Below are 24,078 nucleotides of genomic sequence, written 5' to 3'. Positions count from 1 at the left end.
ACAAAACATCAGTTTTAAATTTCAAACATAAACACATGTAAACATCAGTTTTAAACGTCCAACATAAACACATAAAACATCAGTTTTAAATGTCAAATATAAACATTTAAAAAAATCAGCTTTAAATGTCAAACATGAACACTTACAAACATCAGTTTTAAATGTCAAACATAAACACATACAACATCAGTTTAAAATGTCAAACACATAAAAACATCAGTTTTAAAAGTCAAACATAAATACATAAAACAACAGTTCTGGATGTCAAACATAAACACATCAAACATAAGTTTTAGTGTCAAACATAAACACTTACAAATATCAGTTTTAATGTCAAACATAAACACATAAAAACATCAGTTTTAAATGTCATACATAAATACATAAAATCATCAGTTTAAATGTCAAACACAAAAAGATCAGTTTTAAATGTCAAACGTACACACTTACAAACATCAGTTTTAAAAATCAAACATAAACACATAAAAACATCAGTTTTAATGTCAAACATTAACACTTACAAACATCAGTTTAAAATGTCAAACACATAAAAACATCAGTTTTAAAAGTCAAACATAGACACATAAAAGAACAGTTTTGGATGTCAAACATAAACACATCAAACATAAGTTTTAAATGTCAAACATAAACACTTACAAATATCAGTTTTAATGTCAAACATAAACACATAAAAACATCAGTTTTAAATGTCATACATAAATACATAAAAACATCAGTTTAAATGTCAAACACAAAAAGATCAGTTTTAAATGTCAAACATACACACTTGCAAACATCAGTTTTAATATCAAATATAAACACACAAAAACATCAGTTTTAAAAATCAAACATAAACACATAAAATATCAGTTTTAAATGTCAAACATAAACACATAAAATCATCTGTTTTAAATGTCAATCATGAACACATTTAAACATCAGTTTTAAATGTCAAACAAAAACACATTAAAAGATCAATGTGGAAGGGGATTGTGATCAGCGCACTGTTGGAGTAAAGGTCAGCGCCTCTGTCCAGGCTGCTGAAAACAGCGCGCCATCAGATGGGGGCGTGGCATGTGCTGACGGCGAGACACAGCTGTCAGATGATGAGAGAGAAAGAAGAAGGAAAGAAAGAAGAGATAGGGAGAAGAGGAGAGAGAGAGAGAAAAGAAGAGAAAAAGAGGAAGAATTGGAGAGACTGAAAAGTCGAACAAAAGTAACCATATTAAACCCTGTCAACTATGCGCAACTGCCTTCCAGTGTGAATCTGTGGGACTGTGAGTAGAAAAAGCTTACAATCAGTTTTAAATGTCAAACATAAACACATGCAAACATCAGTTTTAAATGTCAAAAATAAACACATAAAAACATCAGTTTTAAATGTCAAACATAAACACATAAAAACATCAGTTTTAAATGTCAAATATAAACACACAAAACATCAGTTTTAAATTTCAAACATAAACATGTAAAAACATCAGTTTAAAATGTCCAACATAAACACATAAAACATCAGTTTTAAATGTCAAATATAAACACACAAAACATCAGTTTTAAATTTCAAACATAAACACAAAAACATCCGTTTTAAATGTCAAATATAGTCACATAAAACATCAGTTTTAAATGTCAAACATAAACACATACAAACATCAGTTTAAAATGTCAAATACATAAAAACATCCATCCATCCATCTTCTTCCGCTTATCCGAGGTCGGGTCACGGGGGCAGCAGCCTAAGCAGGGTAGCCCGGACGTTCCTCTATAGTCTATACATACATACATAAAAACATCAGTTTCAAAAGTCAAACATAAACACATAAAACATCAGTTTTGGATGTCAAACATAAACACATCAAACATCAGTTTTGGATGTCAAACATAAACACATCAAACATAAGTTTTAAATGTCAAACATAAACACTTGTAAACATCAGTTTTAATGTCAAACATAAACACATAAAAACATCAGTTTTGAATGGCATACATAAACACATAAAAACATCAGTTTTAAATGTCATACATAAACACATAAAAACATCAGTTTTAAATGTCAAACATACACACTTACAAACATCAGTTTTAAAAGTCAAACATAAACACATAAAAACATCAGTTTTAATGTCAAACATTAACACTTACAACCATCAGTTTTAATATCAAACATAAACACAAAAACATCAGTTTTAAAAGTCAAACATAAACACATAAAACATCAGTTTTAAATGTCAAACAAACACATAAAAACATCTGTTTTAAATGTCAAACATAAATGCATTTAAACATCAGTTTTAAATGTCAAACATAAACAAATACAAACATCAGTTTTAAATGTCAAAAATAAACACATAAAAACATCAGTTTTAAAAGTCAAATATAAACACACAAAACATCAGTTTTAAATTTCAAACATAAACACATACAAACATCAGTTTAAAATGTCCAACATAAACACATAAAACATCAGTTTTAAAAGTCAAATATAAACACATAAAACATCAGCTTTAAATGTCAAACATAAACGCTTACAAACATCAGCTTTAAATGTCAAACATAGTCACATAAAACATCAGTTTTAAAGGCGTACTGAAATGATTTTTTTTTATTTAAACGGGAATAGCAGATCCATTCTATGTGTCATACTTGATCATTTCGCGATATTGCCATATTTTTGCTGAAAGGATTTAGTATAGAACAACGACGATAAAGTTCGCAACTTTTGGTCGCTGATAAAAAAAAGCCTTACCGGAAATAGCGTGACGTCACAGGAGGTAGGATTCCTCACAATTCCCTGTTGTTTACAATGGAGTGAGGGAGATTCGGACCGAGAAAGCGACGATTACCCCATTCATTTGAGCGAGGATGAAAGATTCATGGATGAGGAACGTTAGAGTGAAGAACTAGAGAGGCAGTGCAGGGTGTATCTTTGTTCGCTCTGACCGTAACTTAGGTACAAGGGCTCATTGGATTCCAAACACTCTCCTTTTTCTATTGTGGATCACGGATTTGTATTTTAAACCACCTCGGATACTATATCCTCTTGAAAATGAGAGTCGAGAACGCGAAATGGACATTCACAGTGACTTTTATCTCCACGACAATACATCAGCGAAGCTCTTTAGCTACTGAGCTAACGTGATAGCATCTGGCTCCAATGCAGATAGAAACAAAATAAATAAATCCCTGACTGGAAGGATAGACAGAAGAGCAACAATACTATTAAACCATGGACATGTAACTACACGGTTAATAATTCTCAGCCAGGCAAAGCTTAACAATGCTATTGCTAACGACGCTGAAGCTAACTTAGCAACTTAGCAACCGGACCTCACAGAGCTATGATAAAAACATAAGCGCTCCACCTACGCCAGCCAGCCCTCATCTGCTCATCAACACCCATGCTCACCTGCGTTCCAGCGATCGACGGCGCGACGAAGGACTTCACCCGATCATCCGTGCGGTTGGCGTCCAGCATCGGCTAGGCGTCTGCTATCCAAGTAAGTACTCCTTGTTGTGTTGCTACAGCCAGCCGCTAATACACCGATCCCACCGACAACTTTCTTCTTTGCAATCCCCATTGTTCATTAAACAAATTGCAAAAGATTCACCAACACAGATGTCCAGAATACTGTGGAATTGTTCGATGAAAACAGAGCAGTTTGTATGGTGACACATTGGGTACGAATACTTCCGTTGCCGTCGTGACGTCACGCGCTTACGTCATATCCAAAGGAGTTTTTCAACCGGAAGTTTAGCGGGAAATTTAAAATTGCACCGGGTTAACTTATAAAGTGCAATTTTAAATTTCCCGGGGAACTTACGGTTCAAAACGCCTTTGGAGGATGACGTATGCGCGTGACGTCGCGAGTTCCACGGAAGTGTTTGGACCCTATTGGACATAATAAACAGAGCTCTGTTTTCTTCGACAAAATTCCACAGTATTCTGGACATCTGTGTTGGTGAATCTTTTGCAATTTGTTTAATGAACAATGGAGGCTGCAAAGAAGAACGTTGTAGGTGGGATCGGTGTATTAGCGGCGGACTACAGCAACACAAACAGGAGGACTTTGTTGGATAGCAGACGCGCTAGCGGCGACCTCACCTTGACTTCCTACGTCTCCGGGCCGCCGACCGCATCGTCGATCGCTGGAACGCAGGTGAGCACGGGTGTTGATGAGCAGAGAAGGGCTGGCTGGCGTAGGTGGAGCGCTAATGTTTTTATCATAGCTCTGACGAGGTCCCGTTGTTAAGTTAGCGTCGTTAGCAACAGCATTGCTAGGCTTCGACAGGCGTCGAATACACATTAACCGTGTATTTACATGTCCAGTGTTTGGTTCGGTGTCTCCTGATAGTAGTATTGTTGACCTTCTGTCTATCCTTCCAGTCAGGGATTTATTTATTTTGTTTCTATCTGCATTTGAGACAGATGCTATCACGTTAGCTCATGCTAAAGAGCTTCGTCAATGTATTGTCATGGAGATAAAAGTCACTGTGAATGTCCATTTCGCCTTCTCGACTCTCATTTTCAAGAGCATATAGTATCCGAGGTGGTTTAAAATACAAATCCGTGATCCACAATAGAAAAAGGAGAGAGTGTGGATTCCAATGAGCCAGCTTGTACCTAAGTTACGGTCAGAGTGAAAAAAGATATCTCTTGAACTGCATTCTAGTCCGTCACTCTAACGTTCCTCATCCACGAATCTTTCATCCTCGCTCAAATTAATGGGGTAATCGTCGCTTTCTCGCTCCGAATATCTCTCGCTCCATTGTAAACAACGGGGAATTGTGAGCAGCACTACCGCTTGTGACGTCACGCTACTTCCGGTAGGGGCAAGGTTTTTTTTATCAGCGAGCAAAAGTTGCGAACTTTATCGTCGATTTTCTCTACTAAATCCTTTCAGCAAAAATATGGCAATATCGCGAAATGATCAAGTATGACACATAGAATGGATCTGCTATTCCCGTTTAAATAAAAAAAAATCATTTCAGTAGGCCTTTAAATGTCAAACATGAACACATGATAACATCAGTTTTAAATGTCAAACATAAACACATAAACATCCGTTTTAAATGTCAAACATAAACACATAAAACATCAGTTTTAAATGTCAAGAATAAAAACATAAAAACATCAGTTTTAAATGTCAAACATAAACACATAAAAACATCAGTTTTAAATGTCAAACATAAACACATAAAATATCAGTTTTAAATGTCAAACATAAACACATAAAACATCAGTTTTAAATGTCAAGCATAAACACATAAAAACATCAGTTTTAAATGTCAAACATAAACACATAAAAACATCAGTTTTAAATGTCAAACATAAACACATAAAAAATCAGTGTTAAAAGTCAAACATAAACAGATAAAACATCAGTGTTAAATGTCAAACATAAACACATAAAAAAATCAGTTTTAACAGTCAAACATAAACACAAAACATCAGTTTTAAATGTCAAACATAGTCACATAAAACATCAGTTTTAATGTCAAACATAAACACATAAAAACACCAGTTTTAAATGTCAAACATAAACACATACAAACATCAGTTTTAAATGTCAAACATAAACACATAAAGACATCAGTTTTAAATGTCAAACACAGAAAAAAAGAGGGTCCAAGAACACACACCTTCACTTCTGCTCATAAATCATTGGGGGGAGTTGATGCCTCACCCTTTACAAGTTGAAGTGCCTCACCCTTTACAAGGTGGAGCCTCACCCTTTATAAGGTGGAGTGCGGTGCTGCAGGAACAAAAATCTCCAGAAAAGTCAGACGAGTGTTTGGTCTCACCATGAAAAGTGTGCTGGCGTTTGTGTTGCTGCTGTGTGTTTGTGGAAGACACCGTTGTGTTCACATCAAGGTGAGTGTGTGTGTGTGTGTGTGTGTGTGTGTGTGTGTGTGTGTGTGTGTGTGTGTGTGTGTGTGTGTGTGTGTGTGTGTGTGTGTGTGTGTGTGAGTGTGTGTGTGTGTGTGTGTGTGTGTGTGTGTGTGTGTGTGTGTGTGTGTGTGTGTGTGTGTGTGTGTGTGTGTGTGTGTGTGTGTGTGTGCAGGTCAAGGTGAGTCTTCCACTCTCAGGACACAACAATAGGTACACATGAATCAGTACTCCATTATTTGTCAATATTATGTTTTGATGCTCGTTAAATGATAACAATTTATTGTCATATTTCATATTTTATTTTTGGGAAATTCTACTTTTTTTTCGTAAAATGACAACTTTATTCTCCTTCGTAAAGCCTTTTTTCTCTCGTAATATTCATATTGTATGTTTGTAAAATGTCTGCTTTTTTATAGGATAATTATAACTTTATTCCCAGAAATGTCACTTTTCTTTTCTCACGATTAAAATGTTTTTATTTGAATCTTGTAAAATGTTGATGTTTTTTATTAATTATTAAAATCAAACTTTATCATAGGAATATTTCAACTTTATTCTTAAAGTAATGCCTTTTTTCACCATAATATTGCTATCTTGGGGCGGTATAGCTCGGTTGGTAGAGTGGCCGTGCCATCAACCTGAGGGTTGCAGGTTCGATTCCCGCTTCCGCCATCCTAGTCACTGCCGTTGTGTCCTTGGGCAAGACACTTTACCCACCTGCTCTCAGTGCCACCCACACTGGTTTAAATGTAACTTAGATATTGGGTTTTCACTATGTAAAGCGCTTTGAGTCACTAGAGAAAAGCGCTATATAAATATAATTCACTTCACTTCACATCTTATTCTCGGAAAATTCCGATGTTATTCTTGTAAATTTAGAGTAAATTTCTTAACTTTATTCTTTAAATATTGTACTATTTTAGCCACATAAAATGTCCCAAAAAAATGTTTTAATAACATTGCTGTCTAATAATACTGTAATATTTATTCTCATATTTCAGTGTCATTCTGGAAAGTTAAATAAGACATTTAATTTTCAATATAATGACTTAATTGTTGTAATATTTCTACTTGATGCATGTAACTTTTTTTAAATATGAATATTTCAGCCTTGATAAGAAAAGAAAAGTCTACACCTTATTTTGCAAAATGTAATATTGTACTACTTTAGTCCCGTAAAATGTAAATCTAAAAAAAATACCTAATTTCTTTCTAGTAATACTTTTTTTCTCATAAATATTTCAACATTCACTCTGGAAAATGAAAAATTAAGTTTGTTTGGAATATTATGACTTTATTATACTATAATATATATATAATAATTTACTTGAAGTTTGTGACTTTTAATATGGCTACTTCAATCTTGTAATATAAGAAAAAAAGTATCTACTTTATATTTGCAAAATTAGATATCGTTCTACTTTAGTCTGTAAAATATCAACGTTATTATCTGAAAAATATAACATTTATTTTTAAGAATATTGTAATATTTTTGTTTCATAAATATTTCAATGTTACTCTGGAAAGTTAAATAGCAAATTTTATCAGGATTGTTAGGACTTTATTGTTGTAATATTTCTACTTAATGCAAGTAACTTTTTCAATATAACTATTACAATCTTCTGTGATAGGAAAAAATGTTTTGCAAAATTAGATATTGTACTTTAAATGTCATCATTATTATCTGAAAAATACTACATTTCTTTATAATATTATAATATTTCTCATAAATATTTCAATATTCCATCCATCCATTTTCTACCGCTTGTCCCTTTCGGGGTCACGTGGGGTCACTGGAGCCTATCTCAGATGCATTCAGGCGGAAGGCGGGGTACACCCTGGACAAGTCGCCACCTCATCATATTAATTCTGGAAAATCAAAAATTAAGTTTTTGGGGAATTTTATGACTTTATTGTTGTAATCTTTCTACTTAATGCAAGTAACTTTTTTTACTATAACTATTACAATCTTCTGAGATAGGAAAGAAAATCTTGCAAAATTAGATATTGTTCTACTTTAAATGTCACCATTATTATCTGAAAAATACTACATTTGTTTATAATAATATTAGAATATTTCTCAAAAATATTTCTGTATTTTATCCATCCAGCCATTTTTCTACCGCTTGTCCCTTTTGGGGTCGCGGGTGGTACTGGAGCCTATCTCAGCTAAATTAAAAATGTAATTTATTTGGAATTTTATGACTTTATTGTTGTAATATTTATGCTTGATGCAAGTAACTTTTTTAATATAACTATTACAATCTTCTGAGATAAGAAAACAACTATTGCAAAATTAGATATTGTTCTACTTTAAATGTCACCTTTATTATCTGAAAAATACCAAATTTCCTTATAATAATATTATAATATTTCTCATAAATATTTCAATATTTATTCTGGAAAATCACAAATAAAATATGTTTTGTTTTTTATGACTTTATTGTCGTAATATTTCTACTTGATACAAGTAACTTTTTTTAATATAACTATTACAATCTTCTGAGATAGGAAACAAATTCTTGCATAATTAGATATTGTTCTACTTTAGTCCTGTAAAATGTCAACGTTATTATCTGAAAAATACCACATTTATTTCTAATAATATTGTAATATTTTAGTTTCATAAATATTTCAATGTTACTTTGGGAAGTTAAATAGAAAATTTTATCAGGCTTATTATGACGTTATTCTTGTAATATTTCTACTTGATGCAAGTCATTTTTTTAATATAACTTTTGCAATCTTCTGAGATAGGAAAAAATATCCTGCAAAATTAGATATTGTTCTACTTTAAATGTCACCATTATTATCTGAAAAATATAAAATGTATTTATAATAATATTGTAATATTTGATTTTCATTAATGTTTTAATGTTACTCTGGAAATTTGAATAAGAAATGTAATTTGGTATTTTATGACTTTATTGTTGTAATATTTATACTTGATGCAAGTAATTTTTTTTAATATAACTATTACAATCTTTTGAGATAAGAAAAAAAATCTTGCAAATTTAGATATTGTTCTACTTTAAATGTCACCATTGTTATCTGAAAAATTCCATTATAATATTTCTCATACATATTTCAATATTTATTTCGGAAAATCAAAAATTAGATTTATTTGGAATTGGATGACTTTATTGTTGTAATGTTTCTACTTGATGCAAGTGAGTTTTTTTAATATAACTATTACAATCTTCTGAGATAAGAAAAATGTGATATTGTTCTACTTTAGTCCTGTAAAATTTCAACGTTATTGTCTGAAAAATATCACATTTCTATCTAATAATATTGTAATTATTTAGTTTCATAAATATTTCAATGTTAATGAACGCTGGCGCGTGCTTCTGCCGCTACTCATCAGTTTTATCTCTTGCCTTAAGTTGTTTTGGGTGCTTTTGAAGTTTCTTTTTTGACTGAATAGGCCCTGGCACATGCTCACTTTTACTGCACTTTTAAATGATTATCTTGTCATGGTAATCTGAGAAATACTTTACCTGCTGATCATCGGAGTTTGGCGAAAGACGCCACTTCTAGTTTGCCGCCACAAGGTGGATGACCAGATCAAATGTTTGGATCCCGCTGATGTGGATTCTTTTGACCCACGTCCACTCTCCGGTGACTGCTCTCCTCCAATATTCTGTTGCCCGCCACGGAACATTGGCCAGGGAGTCGACCACAAAGTGTTAGCCGGCCTAGCTAGGTCGGCTAACCCAATACATCAAAATGACAGCGCTAACGTAAACTTCGGTCTCCTTAACATCCGCTCACTCACGAGCAAAGGACAAATCATCCAGGATAAACTGGACTTCATCTGCCTCACAGAAACATGGCAACACCTCAGTGATTACACGGACCTTAACGACGCCTCTCCTCCCGGGTTTGTTTACACTTCCAAACCTCGCGCCACTGGTCGCGAAGAGGGTCTCGCGATGATCTATCGCGAGAAGTGGAAAGTCTCACCGGTGTCTTCTACCGCCTTCTGCTCCTTTGAATGCACAGTTTCGCAGCTATCTGTACCTACTCCCACAATCGTTGCTGCTGTTTACCGACCACCAAAATACAACGAAGATTGTTTTAGTGATTTTTCTGCTTTTCTTGCTCATCTTTCTTCACTTTCCCCTAATATTGTACTGCTGGGGGATTTTTATTTTCACATGGACAGCACCAACAGTACAATTGCCAGTGATTTTTCAACCTTTCTTCAAAGCTTTGGTCTGCAGCAGTACATCAACTTCCCTACCCACTGTAAAGGGCAAACACTTGATTTGGTTTGCTGTTCAGGTGTAAATGTCGTTAATGCCACTTCCAATTCACTACCTTACTCCGATCATCTGCTAGTATCTTTTACTGTCAAATTAAGTTTTTCTACAATTACCTTTCCCCGCAATATCTGTTTTCGCAAAATCAAGGACATCAACCCTGACACTCTTTCCACAACCATTGGCAGTGACTGTCTTTCCTCTCCCAATGAACTGGTCACCTACTACAGCAATAATCTTCATCATCTACTGGACATGCTGGCAACAGAAAGAAACAGAAGCGTCTCTTTCACCAACTCTGCACCCTGGTTTACTCCGCAAATTAAAAACAAAGAGAAGCCAACTTGAACGTCTTTACAAAAAAACTGGTCTGACTGTACACAAGGACATGTACATCCAACACTTTCAACATTACAAAGACTGCCTGAACAACACCAAATCATCCTACTACACAACTTCAAGTTCAAGTTTATTATTCTTCGGTCAATCGTCAACAAAACAAACAAACAGTTGTACATTCCCAAATTGAAAATGAAAATGTTGCAGACCGAAAGGGTTTAGACTGAAGTTGAACACTTATTGCGCCTAACCCTATAAACAATGTCAAGTACAAAATAAACTTCCGAAAATTATTGAATGTCCATTGTACAACATATTATAAATACACATTATACATAACATAAACACAGTTCAATTATATACACAGTAAAGGCATGTGAAATATCCTTGTAGACATGTTAAACCTTTGTACCAATTTATATACTATATACAAACAATTGTACTTCCATTATTATTTATAACCCACATTTAGTATTTGAATTAACATTGATCATAGTATTAACTACTGTGTTGATTCTAGAGTGATATATTTTTTCAAGACATTAACTTGAATTAGTTCTAATGAAGGCACCTCCAAGACACTTTTTTTCTCTTCTTGGCAAAATTTCAAATCCTCCGCACTCACTTCCCTCTCATATGGCCTCAACTTCTTTTTGTTGTTCCCTTATGCAATTTTAAAATTCCAAAATTACACAGATTCCCCAACAACTTCCTTCTTCTGCCATTAATTTTCTAGTTTTTCACTGCCTTCTCAGTTGGACATCAATGCACTTATCCGTCGATCCAAGCCATTCACCTATTTTTTAGATCCCCTCCCTACTGCTTTGGTGAAAGTTAAAAAGTTAAAGTTAAGTTAAAGTACCAATGATTGTCACACACACACTAGGTGTGGTGAAATTTGTCCTCTGCATCCCCTTGATCACCCCCTGGGAGGTGAGGGCAGCAGTGGGCAGCAGCGTAGCCAAGCCCGGGAATCATTTTTGGTGATTTAACCCCCAATTCCAACCCTTGATGCTGAGTGCCAAGCAGGGAGGTAATGGGTCCCATTTTTATAGTCTTTGGTATGACCCGGCCGGGGATTGAACTCACAACCTACCGATCTCAGGGCGGACACTCTAACCACTAGGCCACTGAAAGTCTGCCTCTCCTCACTGATCCACCTCATCACGAATATCATCCATTCTTCTCTCACCACTGGAATTGTTCCCTCTGCTTTCAAAACAGCAGCCATAACACCAATTTTGAAAAAACCAGGCTCAGAACCAAATAATTTTAATAATCTTCGTCCCATTTCAAATCAGCCATTCATCTCAAAAATCCTTGAAAAAACTGTCTCCTCCCAACTTCACTCCCACCTACAGTTAAATAACCTATATGAACAATTCCAGTCTGGTTTCCGCCCCCTGCACAGCACTGAAACAGCACTAGTAAAAATCACAAACAATCTCCTCCTGGCAGCTGATTCTGGTCTTCTCACTATCCTAATCCTCTTAGATCTCACTGCAGCCTTTGATACCATTTCACACACTGTCCTCCTCTATAGATTGCACAGTATTGGCATCACAAGCACTGGTTTAGATCATATCTCTCCGACCGCATTCAGTTTGTTCAACTCCGTTCATTCAAATCCCCTCCGTCTCCCGTTTCCTCTGGTGTGCCCCAGGGCTCTGTTCTTGGTCCCCTGCTTTTTATCATTTACATTCTTCCCATTGGCAATATTTTCCTTAAATGTAAAATATATTTTCACTGTTATGCGGATGACACCCAGCTCTACATCTCAACCAAACCAACTGCTTCTCTTCCTCCTTCCTCCCTTACAGACTGCCTCAGTGAACTCAAGCAGTGGTTCTCATCCAATTTCCTTCAACTTAATAGTAATAAAACCGAAATCTTACTTGTAGGTACAAAATCCATTCTCGCCAAAACCAACAGTTTGTCCGTTACTCTCGGCAATTCCTCTGTCTCCCCCTCCTCCCAAGTCAAGAGTCTGGGTGTCATCCTCGACAGCACATTCTCTTTTCAAGCCCACATAAACAGCATTACCCGGTCTGCTTACTTTCATCTACGAAACATTAATCGACTTCACCCATCCCTTATCCCACATACTGCCGCCATACCAGCCCATAGCCTGGTCACCTCTCGCCTGGACTACTGAACTCTCTCCTGTTTGGTCTCCCTCACAAGTCACTTCACCAACTTCAGCTTCTCCAGAACTCTGCAGCCTGGATAATCCCCAGAACCCTTTCAATCCAGCACATCACCCCTGTTCTGCAGCAACTCCACTGGCTACCCATCTAACACCGTATCCACTTTAAAATAATTATCCTCACTTTCAAAGCTATCCATAACCTCTCTCCGTCATATCTCTCTGACCTGATCCATGTCGCCACACCCTCACGTTCCCTAAGATCCTCTTCATCCATCCATCTCACTGTCCCCTTATTTAAACTGTCCACCGTGGGTGCCCGAGCTTTCAGCCGCTCAGCCCCTCCTCTTTGGAACTCATTACCACCAGACCTTCGTAACTTAGACTCAATATCCCTCTTCAAATCAAGACTCAAAACACACCTATTCCTGACTGCTTATTCATTGTAAATCTTATTGATCTTTGTTGTTGTTGTTGTTTTTATCTAATTTATTTTATTGTTTTGATTTTGTACAGTGTCCTTGAGTGCCCAGAAAGGCGCCTTGTAAGTGAAATGTATTATTATTATTATTATTATTATTATTAATCTGGAAAGTTAAATAGGAAATTTTATCAGGATTATTATGACTTTATTGTTGTAATATTTCCACTTGATGCAAGTAACTTTTTAGTACAACTATTACAATCTTCTGAGATAAAAAAAACATTCTTGCAAAAATAGATATAGATTGTACTTTAAATGTCACCAGTATTATCTGAAAAATGCTACATTTCTTTATAATGATATTGTAATATTTGATTTTCATTAATGTTTCAATGTTACTCTGGAAAGTTGAATAAGAAATGTTATTTGGAATGTTATGACTTTATTGTTGTACTATTTCTGCTTTTTTTTAAATATAACTATTACAATCTTCTGAGATAAGAAAACAATTCTTGGAAAATTAGATATTGTTCTACTTTAAATGTCACCATTATTATCTAAAAAATACTACATTTCTTTATAATAATAGTAGAATATTTCTCATAAATATTTCAATATGTATTCTGGAAAATCAAAAATTAAATTTATTTGGTATTTTATGACTTTATTGTTGTAATATTTCTACTTAATCCAAGTAACTTTTTTTAATATAACAATTACAATCTTCTGAGATAGGAAAACAATTCTTGCAAAATTAGATATTGTTCTACTTTAGTCTGAAAAATGTCAACGTAATCTGAAAAATATCAAATGTTTTTCTAATAATATTGTAATATTTTAGTCTCATAAATGTGTCAATGTCACCTGGAAAGTTAAATTGGACATTTTATCAGGATTATTATGACTTTATTTTTGTAATATTTCTACTTGATGCAAGTAACTTTTTTAATACATCTATTACAATCTTCTGAGATTGGAAACAATTCTTGTAAAATGAGATATCGTTCTACTTTAGTCCTGTAAAATGTCACCATTATTATCTGAAAAATATCAAATTTCTTTATAATAATATTGGCAGCATGGTGGCCTCACAATACGTAGGTCCTTGGTTCGATCCTGGGCTCGGGATCTTCCTGTGTGGAGTTTGCATGTTCTCCCTGTGACTGCGTGTACTCCGGCTTCCTTCCACCTCCAAAGACATGCACCTGGGGATAGGTTGATTGTCAACACAATTGGCCCTAGTGTGTGAATGTTGTCTATCGGTGTTGGCCCTGTGGTGAGGTGGCGACTTGTCCAGGGTGTACCCCGCCTTCCGTCCGAATGCAGCTGAGATAGGCTCCAGCACCCCCCGCGACCCCAAAAGGGACAAGGGTAGAAAATGGATGGATGGATAGATGTAATATTTGATTTTCATAAATGTTTTAATGTTACTCTGGAAAGTTAAATATGAAATTTTATTAGCATTATTATGACTTTATTGTTGTAATATTTCTGCTTGATGCAAGTAACTTTTTTAAAATATAACTATTACAATCTTCTGAGATAGGAAAAACATAATTGCAAAATTAGATATTGTTCTACTTTAAATGTCAACATTATTATCTGTAATATACCACACTTCTTTATAATAATATTATAGTATTTCTCATAAAGAGTTCGGTATTTATTCTGGAAAATAAAAAATGTAATTTATTTGGAGTTTTATGACTTTATTGTTGTAATATTTCTATTTAATGCAAGTAACTTTTTTTAATATAACTATTACAATCTTCTGAGATAGGAAACTAATTATTGCAAAATTAGATAGTGTTATACTTTAAATGTCAACATTATTATCTGAAAAATACCACAGTTCTTTATGATAATATTATAACATTTCTCATAAATATTCCAATATTTATTCTGGAAAATCCTAAATATGTTTGGAATTTTATGACTTCATTGATAAAATATTTCTATTTTATATCTATGGGGCGGTATAGCTTGGTTGGTAGGGTGGCCGTGCCAGCAACTTGAGTGTTCCAGGTTCGATCCCCGCTTCTGCCATCCTAGTCACTGCCGTCGTGTCCTTGGGCAAGACACTTTACCCACCTGCTCCCAGTGCCACCCACACTGGTTTAAAAATGTAACTTAGATATCAGGGGCCGTACTTATCAAGCTTCTTAGAGTGTCATTTTACACTTAAGTCCTGAGAATTTGCGAAATTTAGTCCTACTCTCAAACTTAAGAATAAAAGCTTTTTATCAACGTTCTTAAGTCTAAGAAACACTCCTACTCTCCACGATATTTAAGAGACCTTCAGAGGTGTCTTAAGTGGTTAGGAGTTGCCAGCAGGGGATGGCACTGAGGCGAGAGAGACGTGCGCGAACGTTCAGGAAACGGAAAAAATGTTTTGGTTTTTTTTTATGACGAGCAGCTGATCAAACGGTATCGTTTAGACAGAGCGGATATTATTTTTGTCACAGATGTAATACTTTTCGATTCCTTGTTGATTTCTGCATGTGTCTGCAGTGGGCTAGTATATATAGAGCCACCCACACCAGTTTCAAATTAGTTGCCTAATTAATGAATCGGAAAGAAAATGTTATGACAGTAGCGTATGTGTGTGGCCGTGAGGTGAGTGACGTCAGTGAGTGTGTGGGCGAGAGAAGAGAAGAGAGGGAGCGGTAGCGTGAGTGCCGGCGGGGACTAGTTTGTTTTGTATTATTTTGTAGTTTATTGTCAAAATATACACTCCCATTGTCCACTTAAATATTTCCAAGATATTTCTTTATTCTTAGACAAGGGATTCCCTTCCGTGATTGGTCATTTCTATGGACACAGAAATGACGTCACCTAAAATTCCGTTTACGGCACATAGTAATGTCGTAATTCAGCTCTGAGTGTGACACTTAAGATTCAGTCCTACACTTCGCTGAAAGTGTGAGTAAGACGCTTGATAACTAACTTTGAAGTGCAGCTTTCAGCGAAGAATTTATTTACTCTTAAGTCAACAATTAGCAGACTTCTTAGGAGTAATTCTAAAAAGCTTGATAAGTACGGCCCCAGGTTTCACAATGTAAAGCGCTTTGAGTCACTAGATAAAAGTGCTATATAAATATAATTCACTTCACTATTTGATGTGTTTTTTCATATAACTGGTTTTAATCGTGTAAAATAGTCCCAACTTCAATTAAAAAACAATTATTATTGACTTTACTGTTACTATATTTTGTACTATTTATGATTATTAGTTCCCTGTCGTAGAACTCCATTATTATTATTTTGAAATGGTAGCTTTATCCTGTTTGACTTTGGCCAAAAGCAGCAGGAAGAAAGTGTGCAGCGTTTGTATTTCCTCCTAAACGTGTGTGCACTCAAAGTCTGACTGTGTTGTTGTTGCATGAAGAAAATGTCAATGTTGATGTTCGCCGTCCAAAGGTCGACGTGGAATACAAAACAAAAACAAATGTTTGCACTGCCACTTGAAGGCTTTAAGTCCTTTCAGCACATCTTAAGTGGCACTTCAGTCGCACCTTGACCTACCAGTCCAGCAGAAGGTGCCGTCCTCTGGTCTTAGTCCTGCGAGTAAACCAGGTCTTTTTCACCAAAACGTCCCTCCAACGCTCTTCTTCTCCTTCCCCTTCCTGCCAGGATGGAGACAAGATCTTCCCCCTGCAGGCGGTGAAGCAGCTCAAGGCGCTGATGGACGTCGGCCCTCAGCTCGCCCAGAGCGTCGCCGAGGCCGTGTGTGCCGACCCCGTCCTGCCGCAGGCCTTCTCCCCTGTGTGCCAAGACGGAGGGGCCGCCGCGGTTTTCTCCAGGCTTGGTAATAAAAAAAAACAAGCCAAAGAGATGTAAATATGTTCAATAATTGCAACATTAGGCTCCAAACTTTTTCTTTAAAATTCAATAGTCATTATTATTGTTGGCATCATTTGAAGTTGTCAACATACTTAAAGGGGAACAGCACTTTTTAAAAAAAAAAGTTGCCCATCATCCACAATTCTTATGAAAGACAAAAACATTCATCTTTCATTTTTCTGTGCAGAAAACTGCTAGTAAGAGGCGGCTAACAATGCAGGAAATGGGGATACAAGCTATTCCGCCTATACAGCACATTAAAAACTATTTAAAGACCTTTACATGCTGTAAATATGTACTGTATTTTCCGGACTATAAGCCACAATTTTTTTTCCCCACGCTTCAATCCCTGCAGCTTATAAAACGGTGCAGCTAATTTATGGATTTATTTTCGCTAACAATGTTTTGTATTCAACAAATAGTTTTCATAAAACACCGACAGAGACACTGAGTAGGTGTGTTGTTGTCTGTGCTATGGCGTCATCTTTTGGACGGGTTTGCTCAACAGAGGTGCTGCAGGTTGTTTGTAAGTTTTACAATATAACTAAAACAATTCATGCTTACTAAACCGTCACATGTCTGCAAGAGTATTTTTATGCATATTTGTATGTGCTATCGTATTGTAATCAAGCTAGCGCCGTTGGCGTTAGCCAATATGCTAACACGTTTGTTAGTGTCTGTGTTAGTATTATTAACTTACAATGGCCTTTAGTTTCATGAATTCACCAAAACGTCACAGTGGAGTTATTGAGTCTGTTTAGCTGATTGGAGAGCTAGCTTGCGCAGCTAGTGGGTCCATGACGCTGACTTTTGTTTTGTTTGATCAGCCGTTTTACTGCCGTGTTACAGACACCGTTTGGAAACAATTAAGGTATGTAAATAAACATTTATGAACTCTTTCTGTGTAAATAACTCATTTCACAGCGTATACATCTGTGGCTTATAGTCCAGTGAGGCTAATATATGGAAAATATGTATTTATTCTAAAATTCAGTTGGTGTGGCTAATAGTCCGTAAAATTCGGTAATTAAATATATTGTCTAAATATAAACATTTTGTCAACAAACATTTACAAAATATTTGTGTGTAAATAACTCATTTCACAAAGTATGTATCTGCGGCATAAATATGGAAATTCTTTTTTTCTTTAAAATTTAGTGGGTGCGGCTTACATACCAGTTTATATAGTCCGGAAAATACTAAATGTAATGTACACACTCAGGATAAATATGTAATATTTACAGTACTTTTCTCATTTAAAGTATTACCCTTCTTCGGTGTAGGATTTCACATTGCAACAAACTTCACTGCCGTCAACAACATAAAAAGCATTTTCCGTGTTTGCTGCCACTATTGGCGGACTTCCTGGTAGCCTTGGAGCGTTATCAGTTGTAATGTGCGATACCACTGATTCGATACCGAGTAAAATTTGGGCTGGTATCAGCGATCCGATACCGTTACTTTGTGCAAATACACCTAATATGTCTGCTAAAATGTCCAAAAGTTGTGTATTTCAAATAATAACATGTGTCCGTGTAAAAAATACAAGACAGAGTTGTTTATTTACTTCAAACTCTGAGGTATATTGAGGTAGTGGCATGAATAACAATGTAGCCAAGCTAGTACAACAGAAATAATGCAGGATAAAATCCTACAAAGTACATAAAAATGGTGTTTTGAACCATGAAAAAAGGAAATGAGAAAAATAATAAGAGCATTAAAATAAACATACTATTAAGAACCACTATTAGCATAAAAACTAATTCACAATTCAGTATGTTAATGTGAAAATAACACTCAACACAATCATCCAACATCAACATATTGCCTAATTTACAAGTTTAAATATTTTTACAGTGTTGATCAGGGGTCTCAAAGACGCGGCCCGCGGGCCAATTGCGGGCCGCGAGACGTTATTTTGCGGCCCCCACCTTAACATGAAAGTTTAATGTTAGTGCGGCCCGCGAGTTTTAAATGGATGGCGCTTGACAGTAGTGTTGTGTCGTTCGCGAACGATTCGTTCGAAAGAACGAATCTTTTGAGTGAATGTACTGAACCGAATCACTTCATGAACTGATTCGTTCCTTTGTCAGTTCAGTTGAGCTCCGCCGCGACCATGCCGGTATGAGTGGAACTGGCGCATTCTGTGACTCACTGAACCCTCGACGTCGGCGAACGACGCAGCCAATGAGAGGGCGGGGGGAGGGACTGAGCGAACGATTCGTTCACCGCGGATTAACGACATGAATCACTCAGTGAACGACAACGCTCTCGCTCTCTGCTCTGCGGGGGCGGGGGGCAAAGTGTAGGGCAGGCTGTTTTGAGAAGATTTAAAATAAAAATAATAACTAATGTATGTACACATACATAGGCTATTATTTACACAGTTAATGTAACAAAAATACATTTCTCCTTGGGGATCAATTCTGATTCATATTATTATTATTATTATTATTATTATTATTATTATTATTATTATCCATTCTACTGCAACTGTTGTTGATGATGTTGTTTAGTAGCTATCATCATTATAATAATGCTGATTTGCAATTAAACTGTACTGCTGCTGCAGAAGTGATTCGGTTCACGTACTGAACTGCGGCCACAGTGTGGCGCTGTGTCAGTCACTGATTCTAGTGATTCAGTACAGTCAAAAGAACTGCAGAAGTGATTCGGTTCACGTACTGAACTGCGGCCACAGTGTGGCGCTGTGTCAGTCACTGATTCTAGTGATTCAGTACAGTCAAAAGAACTGCCGATCCCATGAAAACAAGCCACATGAAAACAAACACACGTCCCCATGATCTCAACACATAAAGTTATGAGAGTAGACTACTAGTCTACTAGCAGTCTACTGGCAGGGGGTAAAGTGTAGGGCAGGCTGTTTTGAGAAGATTTAAAATAAAAATAATAACTAATGTATGTACACATACATAGGCTATTATTTACACAGTTATTGTAACAAAAATAAATTTCTCCTTGGGGATCAATTCTGATTCATATTATTATTATTATTATTATTATTATTATTATTATTATTTTTATCCCTTCTACTGCAACTGTTGTTGTTGTTAGATTAACCACCCTATTTGCTGCTTCTCCCGCGAATGTCTGCACTGTACTGTACTACGTACTGTACTGTACTACGTACTGTACTAAGGGGCGCCCCCTTAGTGTTGTGTCGTTCGCGAACGTGATTCAGGGAGGGGCGGTAGTGTTGTCGTTCGCGAACGTGATTCAGGGAGGGGCGGTAGTGTTGTGTCGTTCGCGAACGTGATTTAGGGAGGGGCGGTAGTGTTGTCGTTCGCGAACGTGATTCAGGGAGGGGCGGTAGTGTTGTGTCGTTCGCGAACGTGATTCAGGGAGGGGCGGTAGTGTTTTGTCGTTCGCGAACGTGATTCAGGGAGGGGCGGTAGTGTTGTCGTTCGCGAACGTGATTCAGGGAGGGGCGGTAGTGTTGTGTCGTTCGCGAACGTGATTCAGGGAGGGGCGGTAGTGTTGTGTCGTTCGCGAACGTGATTTAGGGAGGGGCGGTAGTGTTGTCGTTCGCGAACGTGATTCAGGGAGGGGCGGTAGTGTTGTCGTTCGCGAACGTGATTCAGGGAGGGGCGGTAGTGTTGTGTCGTTCGCGAACGTGATTTAGGGAGGGGCGGTAGTGTTGTCGTTCGCGAACGTGATTCAGGGAGGGGCGGTAGTGTTGTGTCGTTCGCGAACGTGATTTAGGGAGGGGCGGTAGTGTTGTCGTTCGCGAACGTGATTCAGGGAGGGGCGGTAGTGTTGTCGTTCGCGAACGTGATTCAGGGAGGGGCGGTAGTGTTGTCGTTCGCGAACGTGATTTAGGGAGGGGCGGTAGTGTTGTCGTTCGCGAACGTGATTCAGGGAGGGGCGGTAGTGTTGTGTCGTTCGCGAACGTGATTCAGGGAGGGGCGGTAGTGTTGTGTCGTTCGCGAACGTGATTCAGGGAGGGGCGGTAGTGTTGTCGTTCACGAACGTGATTCAGGGAGGGGCGGTAGTGTTGTGTCATTCGCGAACGTGATTTAGGGAGGGGCGGTAGTGTTGTCGTTCGCGAACGTGATTCAGGGAGGGGCGGTAGTGTTGTGTCGTTCGCGAACGTGATTTAGGGAGGGGCGGTAGTGTTGTCGTTCGCGAACGTGATTCAGGGAGGGGCGGTAGTGTTGTGTCGTTCGCGAACGTGATTCAGGGAGGGGCGGTAGTGTTGTGTCGTTCGCGAACATGATTCAGGGAGGGGCGGTAGTGTTGTCGTTCGCGAACGTGATTCAGGGAGGGGCGGTAGTGTTGTGTCGTTCGCGAACGTGATTCAGGGAGGGGCGGTAGTGTTGTCGTTCGCGAACGTGATTCAGGGAGGGGCGGTAGTGTTGTGTCGTTCGCGAACGTGATTCAGGGAGGGGCGGTAGTGTTGTGTCGTTCGCGAACGTGATTCAGGGAGGGGCGGTAGTGTTGTCGTTCGCGAACGTGATTCAGGGAGGGGCGGTAGTGTTGTGTCGTTCGCGAACGTGATTCAGGGGGGGGGCGGTAGTGTTGTCGTTCGCGAACGTGATTCAGGGAGGGGCGGTAGTGTTGTGTCGTTCGCGAACGTGATTCAGGGAGGGGCGGTAGTGTTGTGTGGGCGCCTATTTGCTGCTTCTCCCGCGAATGTCTGCACTGTACTGTACTACGCACGCCCCCCCCCCTCCTATTTTTTTATTTGGGGGGGGGGGGATTCGGTGAACAAATTTTTTGAACGACTCATTTTAAGGAACTGATTCTAGTGATTCAGTACAGTCAAAAGAACTGCCGATCCCATCACTACTTGACAGCGTTGTATGCGGACCTGAAGGAATCTACCAATTACGGTGTGGTATAAGGCTCTCACAACGTCGAGGGCGTGCCGTGATGGCACTGCCTTTAGTGTCCTCTAGAAACTGTCACCGCATCATCTTTTTCTCCATACTAACAGCGTGCCGGCCCAGACACATGTTGTATGAGGCTTCTGCAGACACACGCAAGTTATTGCAAGACATACTTGAGGAACAGCCATACATGTCACACTGAGGGTGGTCATATTTTATTTTATTTATTTTAAACACTGTTACAAATATGCGCCACACTGTGAACCCACACCAAACAAGAATGACAAACACATTTCGGGAGAACATCCGCACCTAAACACAGCATAACACAACAGAACAAATACCCAGAATCCTTTGCAGCCCTAACTCTTCCGGGCTACAAAAACACCCCCGCCACCCCCAACCCCGCCCACCTCAACCCCCCCACACACACCTCAACCTCCCACCCCCATCTCCCGAATTCGGAGGTCTCAAGGTTGGCAAGTATGCATTGACGTCTCTTGCGTGAGAAACATTTTGACGCTTTTCCACGACACCCGCACACGCTCTTCTTCCCTCCCTCCCTGCCTCCCTCGGTCGCCCGCCTGCTCGCTCCCGCCCCCGTTGTAAAAAGTCCGGGCGGGGAAGACGAGCGGTCCGGTATCTTCCAAAGCACTCCGCCGAAGGACCGAGCGACAATACAAAAATGTGGTGCACTGGACCCCAGCGCTGATACTCCGACAGAGAGTCGCTGGGCGAATCAGACGTGTAACACGTTAGTGGCCCACCCCTCCTCCTATTTGATGCAATATTTCTTTGTTGAGCACAGGGGCACCCCGACGTGTTGTATTTAATTTCATTTCATTTCATTTTTATTTATCTCCTTCATTGATGTGCATCTTTGATCGATAGACAATTATACCTCAATTATTCAATTATACATTTACACACCAATGCCTGAGAAGGAGCAGGATGAAGAAAAATCTTATATTTTCCTGCCCCCCTTCAACATAATACGTAGTCTTACTTAAAGATATCATATAAACCAACAATTACATCCAAATATAACGAAAACAAACAAAAAAACACACACAAAAACACAAGAAGTGCAAAACTTCATGAAGTACAAACCGAACAAAAATAACAAAAGAAGTGATATACGCCTCACGGGATGATACAAAACAAATACAAAACCAGGCAAAAAATAAGTAAAATAATAGATATAAAGCAAAATGTAAACACTTATGGCTGGCCATATGATCTTATTGTTCTGTCTTTATATATTTTTTTAATTGGAATATATTTTTACAATCTTTTATCTCATTTTAAAGAAAATTCCATAGTTTAACCCCCACCACTGATATGCACATATTGTTTTAAAGTTGTCCTTGAATACTGATGTTGGAAATGACCTTTTCTTCTATGCTCTTCATTGTCAGAAGTGATGACAAACATTTTTTGTAAATTTGCTGGCAATGTTTTACTTTTAGCCTTAAACATGACACATAATGTCTGTAACTTTACTAGCTCCTGTAATTTCAACAAACCCGAATTAATAAATAATATGTTAGTGTGTTCTAAGTAATCTACTTTATGAATAATCCTTATAGCTCTTTTCTGTAGTTGATACAGAGAAAGTTGCGGTGCACAATGAATACAATTTCAAACGTCATTATACAACTAGACATGCTGAGGAGTATGCAAAATACCAGGGAGATGAGAGAGTGAACCGGGTTGCAAATTTTAAAAGCAGTCTACTGAGGCAACAAGATTTCGTCAAGAAAGCAAGCGAAAAGAGCGATGCAGCAGTCAAAGCTAGCTACGTGGTGAGTGAGATGGTTGCTAGGGCGGGAAAGCCATTCAAAGAAGGTGAATTCATTAAAAAGTGCATGTTAGATTTTTTTTAAGAAATCTTTTCTTGCGGCCCAGCCTCACCCAGTTTCTGCATCCAGTGGCCCCCAGGTAAATTGAGTTTGAGACCCCTGGTTTAAATGAAACAAAGCTAACAATGATGTGTATGATTTGTGTTATTATCATTATAATGTATATATTTTTCATTTCAAGTGAATGTCCTGTTGTCTTCGGACCCGTGCGAGATATGTGCCAACCCCTCCTGCTTCGGCTGCCTGGAATGAGGCTGTTTTTTATCCCCAGCAGCGGAATGACCCTTTAATGGTTGTTTTTCACACAGATGATGGCCAAATAAAGAGAATGTATCGTTTTGTCATTTATTGACTATTGTCCTGCTGATAAAAATGTGTTCTTTGCGTACGTGCCTGTGCTTTGTGTACTTATTCAAATGTAAAAAGCTATGAAGGTTTTCATGATGTCCTCCTCTACTG

The 24,078-nt window shown here is 37.8% G+C and overlaps 1 protein-coding gene across 1 annotated transcript; it reads left to right on the top strand.

Moving 5' to 3' along the window:
* The first annotated feature begins 977 nt into the window (after positions 1-977).
* LOC133643117 (guanylin-like) lies at positions 978-23,871 on the top strand. Its single transcript, XM_062037530.1, has 4 exons — positions 978-1,012; positions 4,037-4,157; positions 16,698-16,872; positions 23,801-23,871. Exons 1-4 carry the CDS (start codon positions 978-980, stop codon positions 23,869-23,871), a joined length of 402 nt encoding a protein of 133 aa, XP_061893514.1.
* Positions 23,872-24,078: the final 207 nt, after the last annotated feature.

The sequence above is a fragment of the Entelurus aequoreus genome, linkage group LG26 (assembly GCF_033978785.1).
Source record: "Entelurus aequoreus isolate RoL-2023_Sb linkage group LG26, RoL_Eaeq_v1.1, whole genome shotgun sequence".
Taxonomy (NCBI): Eukaryota; Metazoa; Chordata; class Actinopteri; order Syngnathiformes; family Syngnathidae; genus Entelurus; species Entelurus aequoreus.
This window is presented reverse-complemented; position numbering and strand designations above follow the sequence as displayed.

What these genes read in the sequence shown, in the direction of transcription:
- LOC133643117 (XM_062037530.1), top strand. Translation starts at nt 978, where the DNA reads ATGTGGAAGGGGATTGTGATCAGCGCACTGTTGGA. An exon ending in CGTCGATCGCTGGAACGCAG is followed by an intron (nt 4,158 to 16,697) that starts GTGAGCACGGGT and finishes CCTTCCTGCCAG; the next exon opens with GATGGAGACAAGATCTTCCC. An exon ending in CGCGGTTTTCTCCAGGCTTG is followed by an intron (nt 16,873 to 23,800) that starts GTAATAAAAAAA and finishes TTTCATTTCAAG; the next exon opens with TGAATGTCCTGTTGTCTTCG.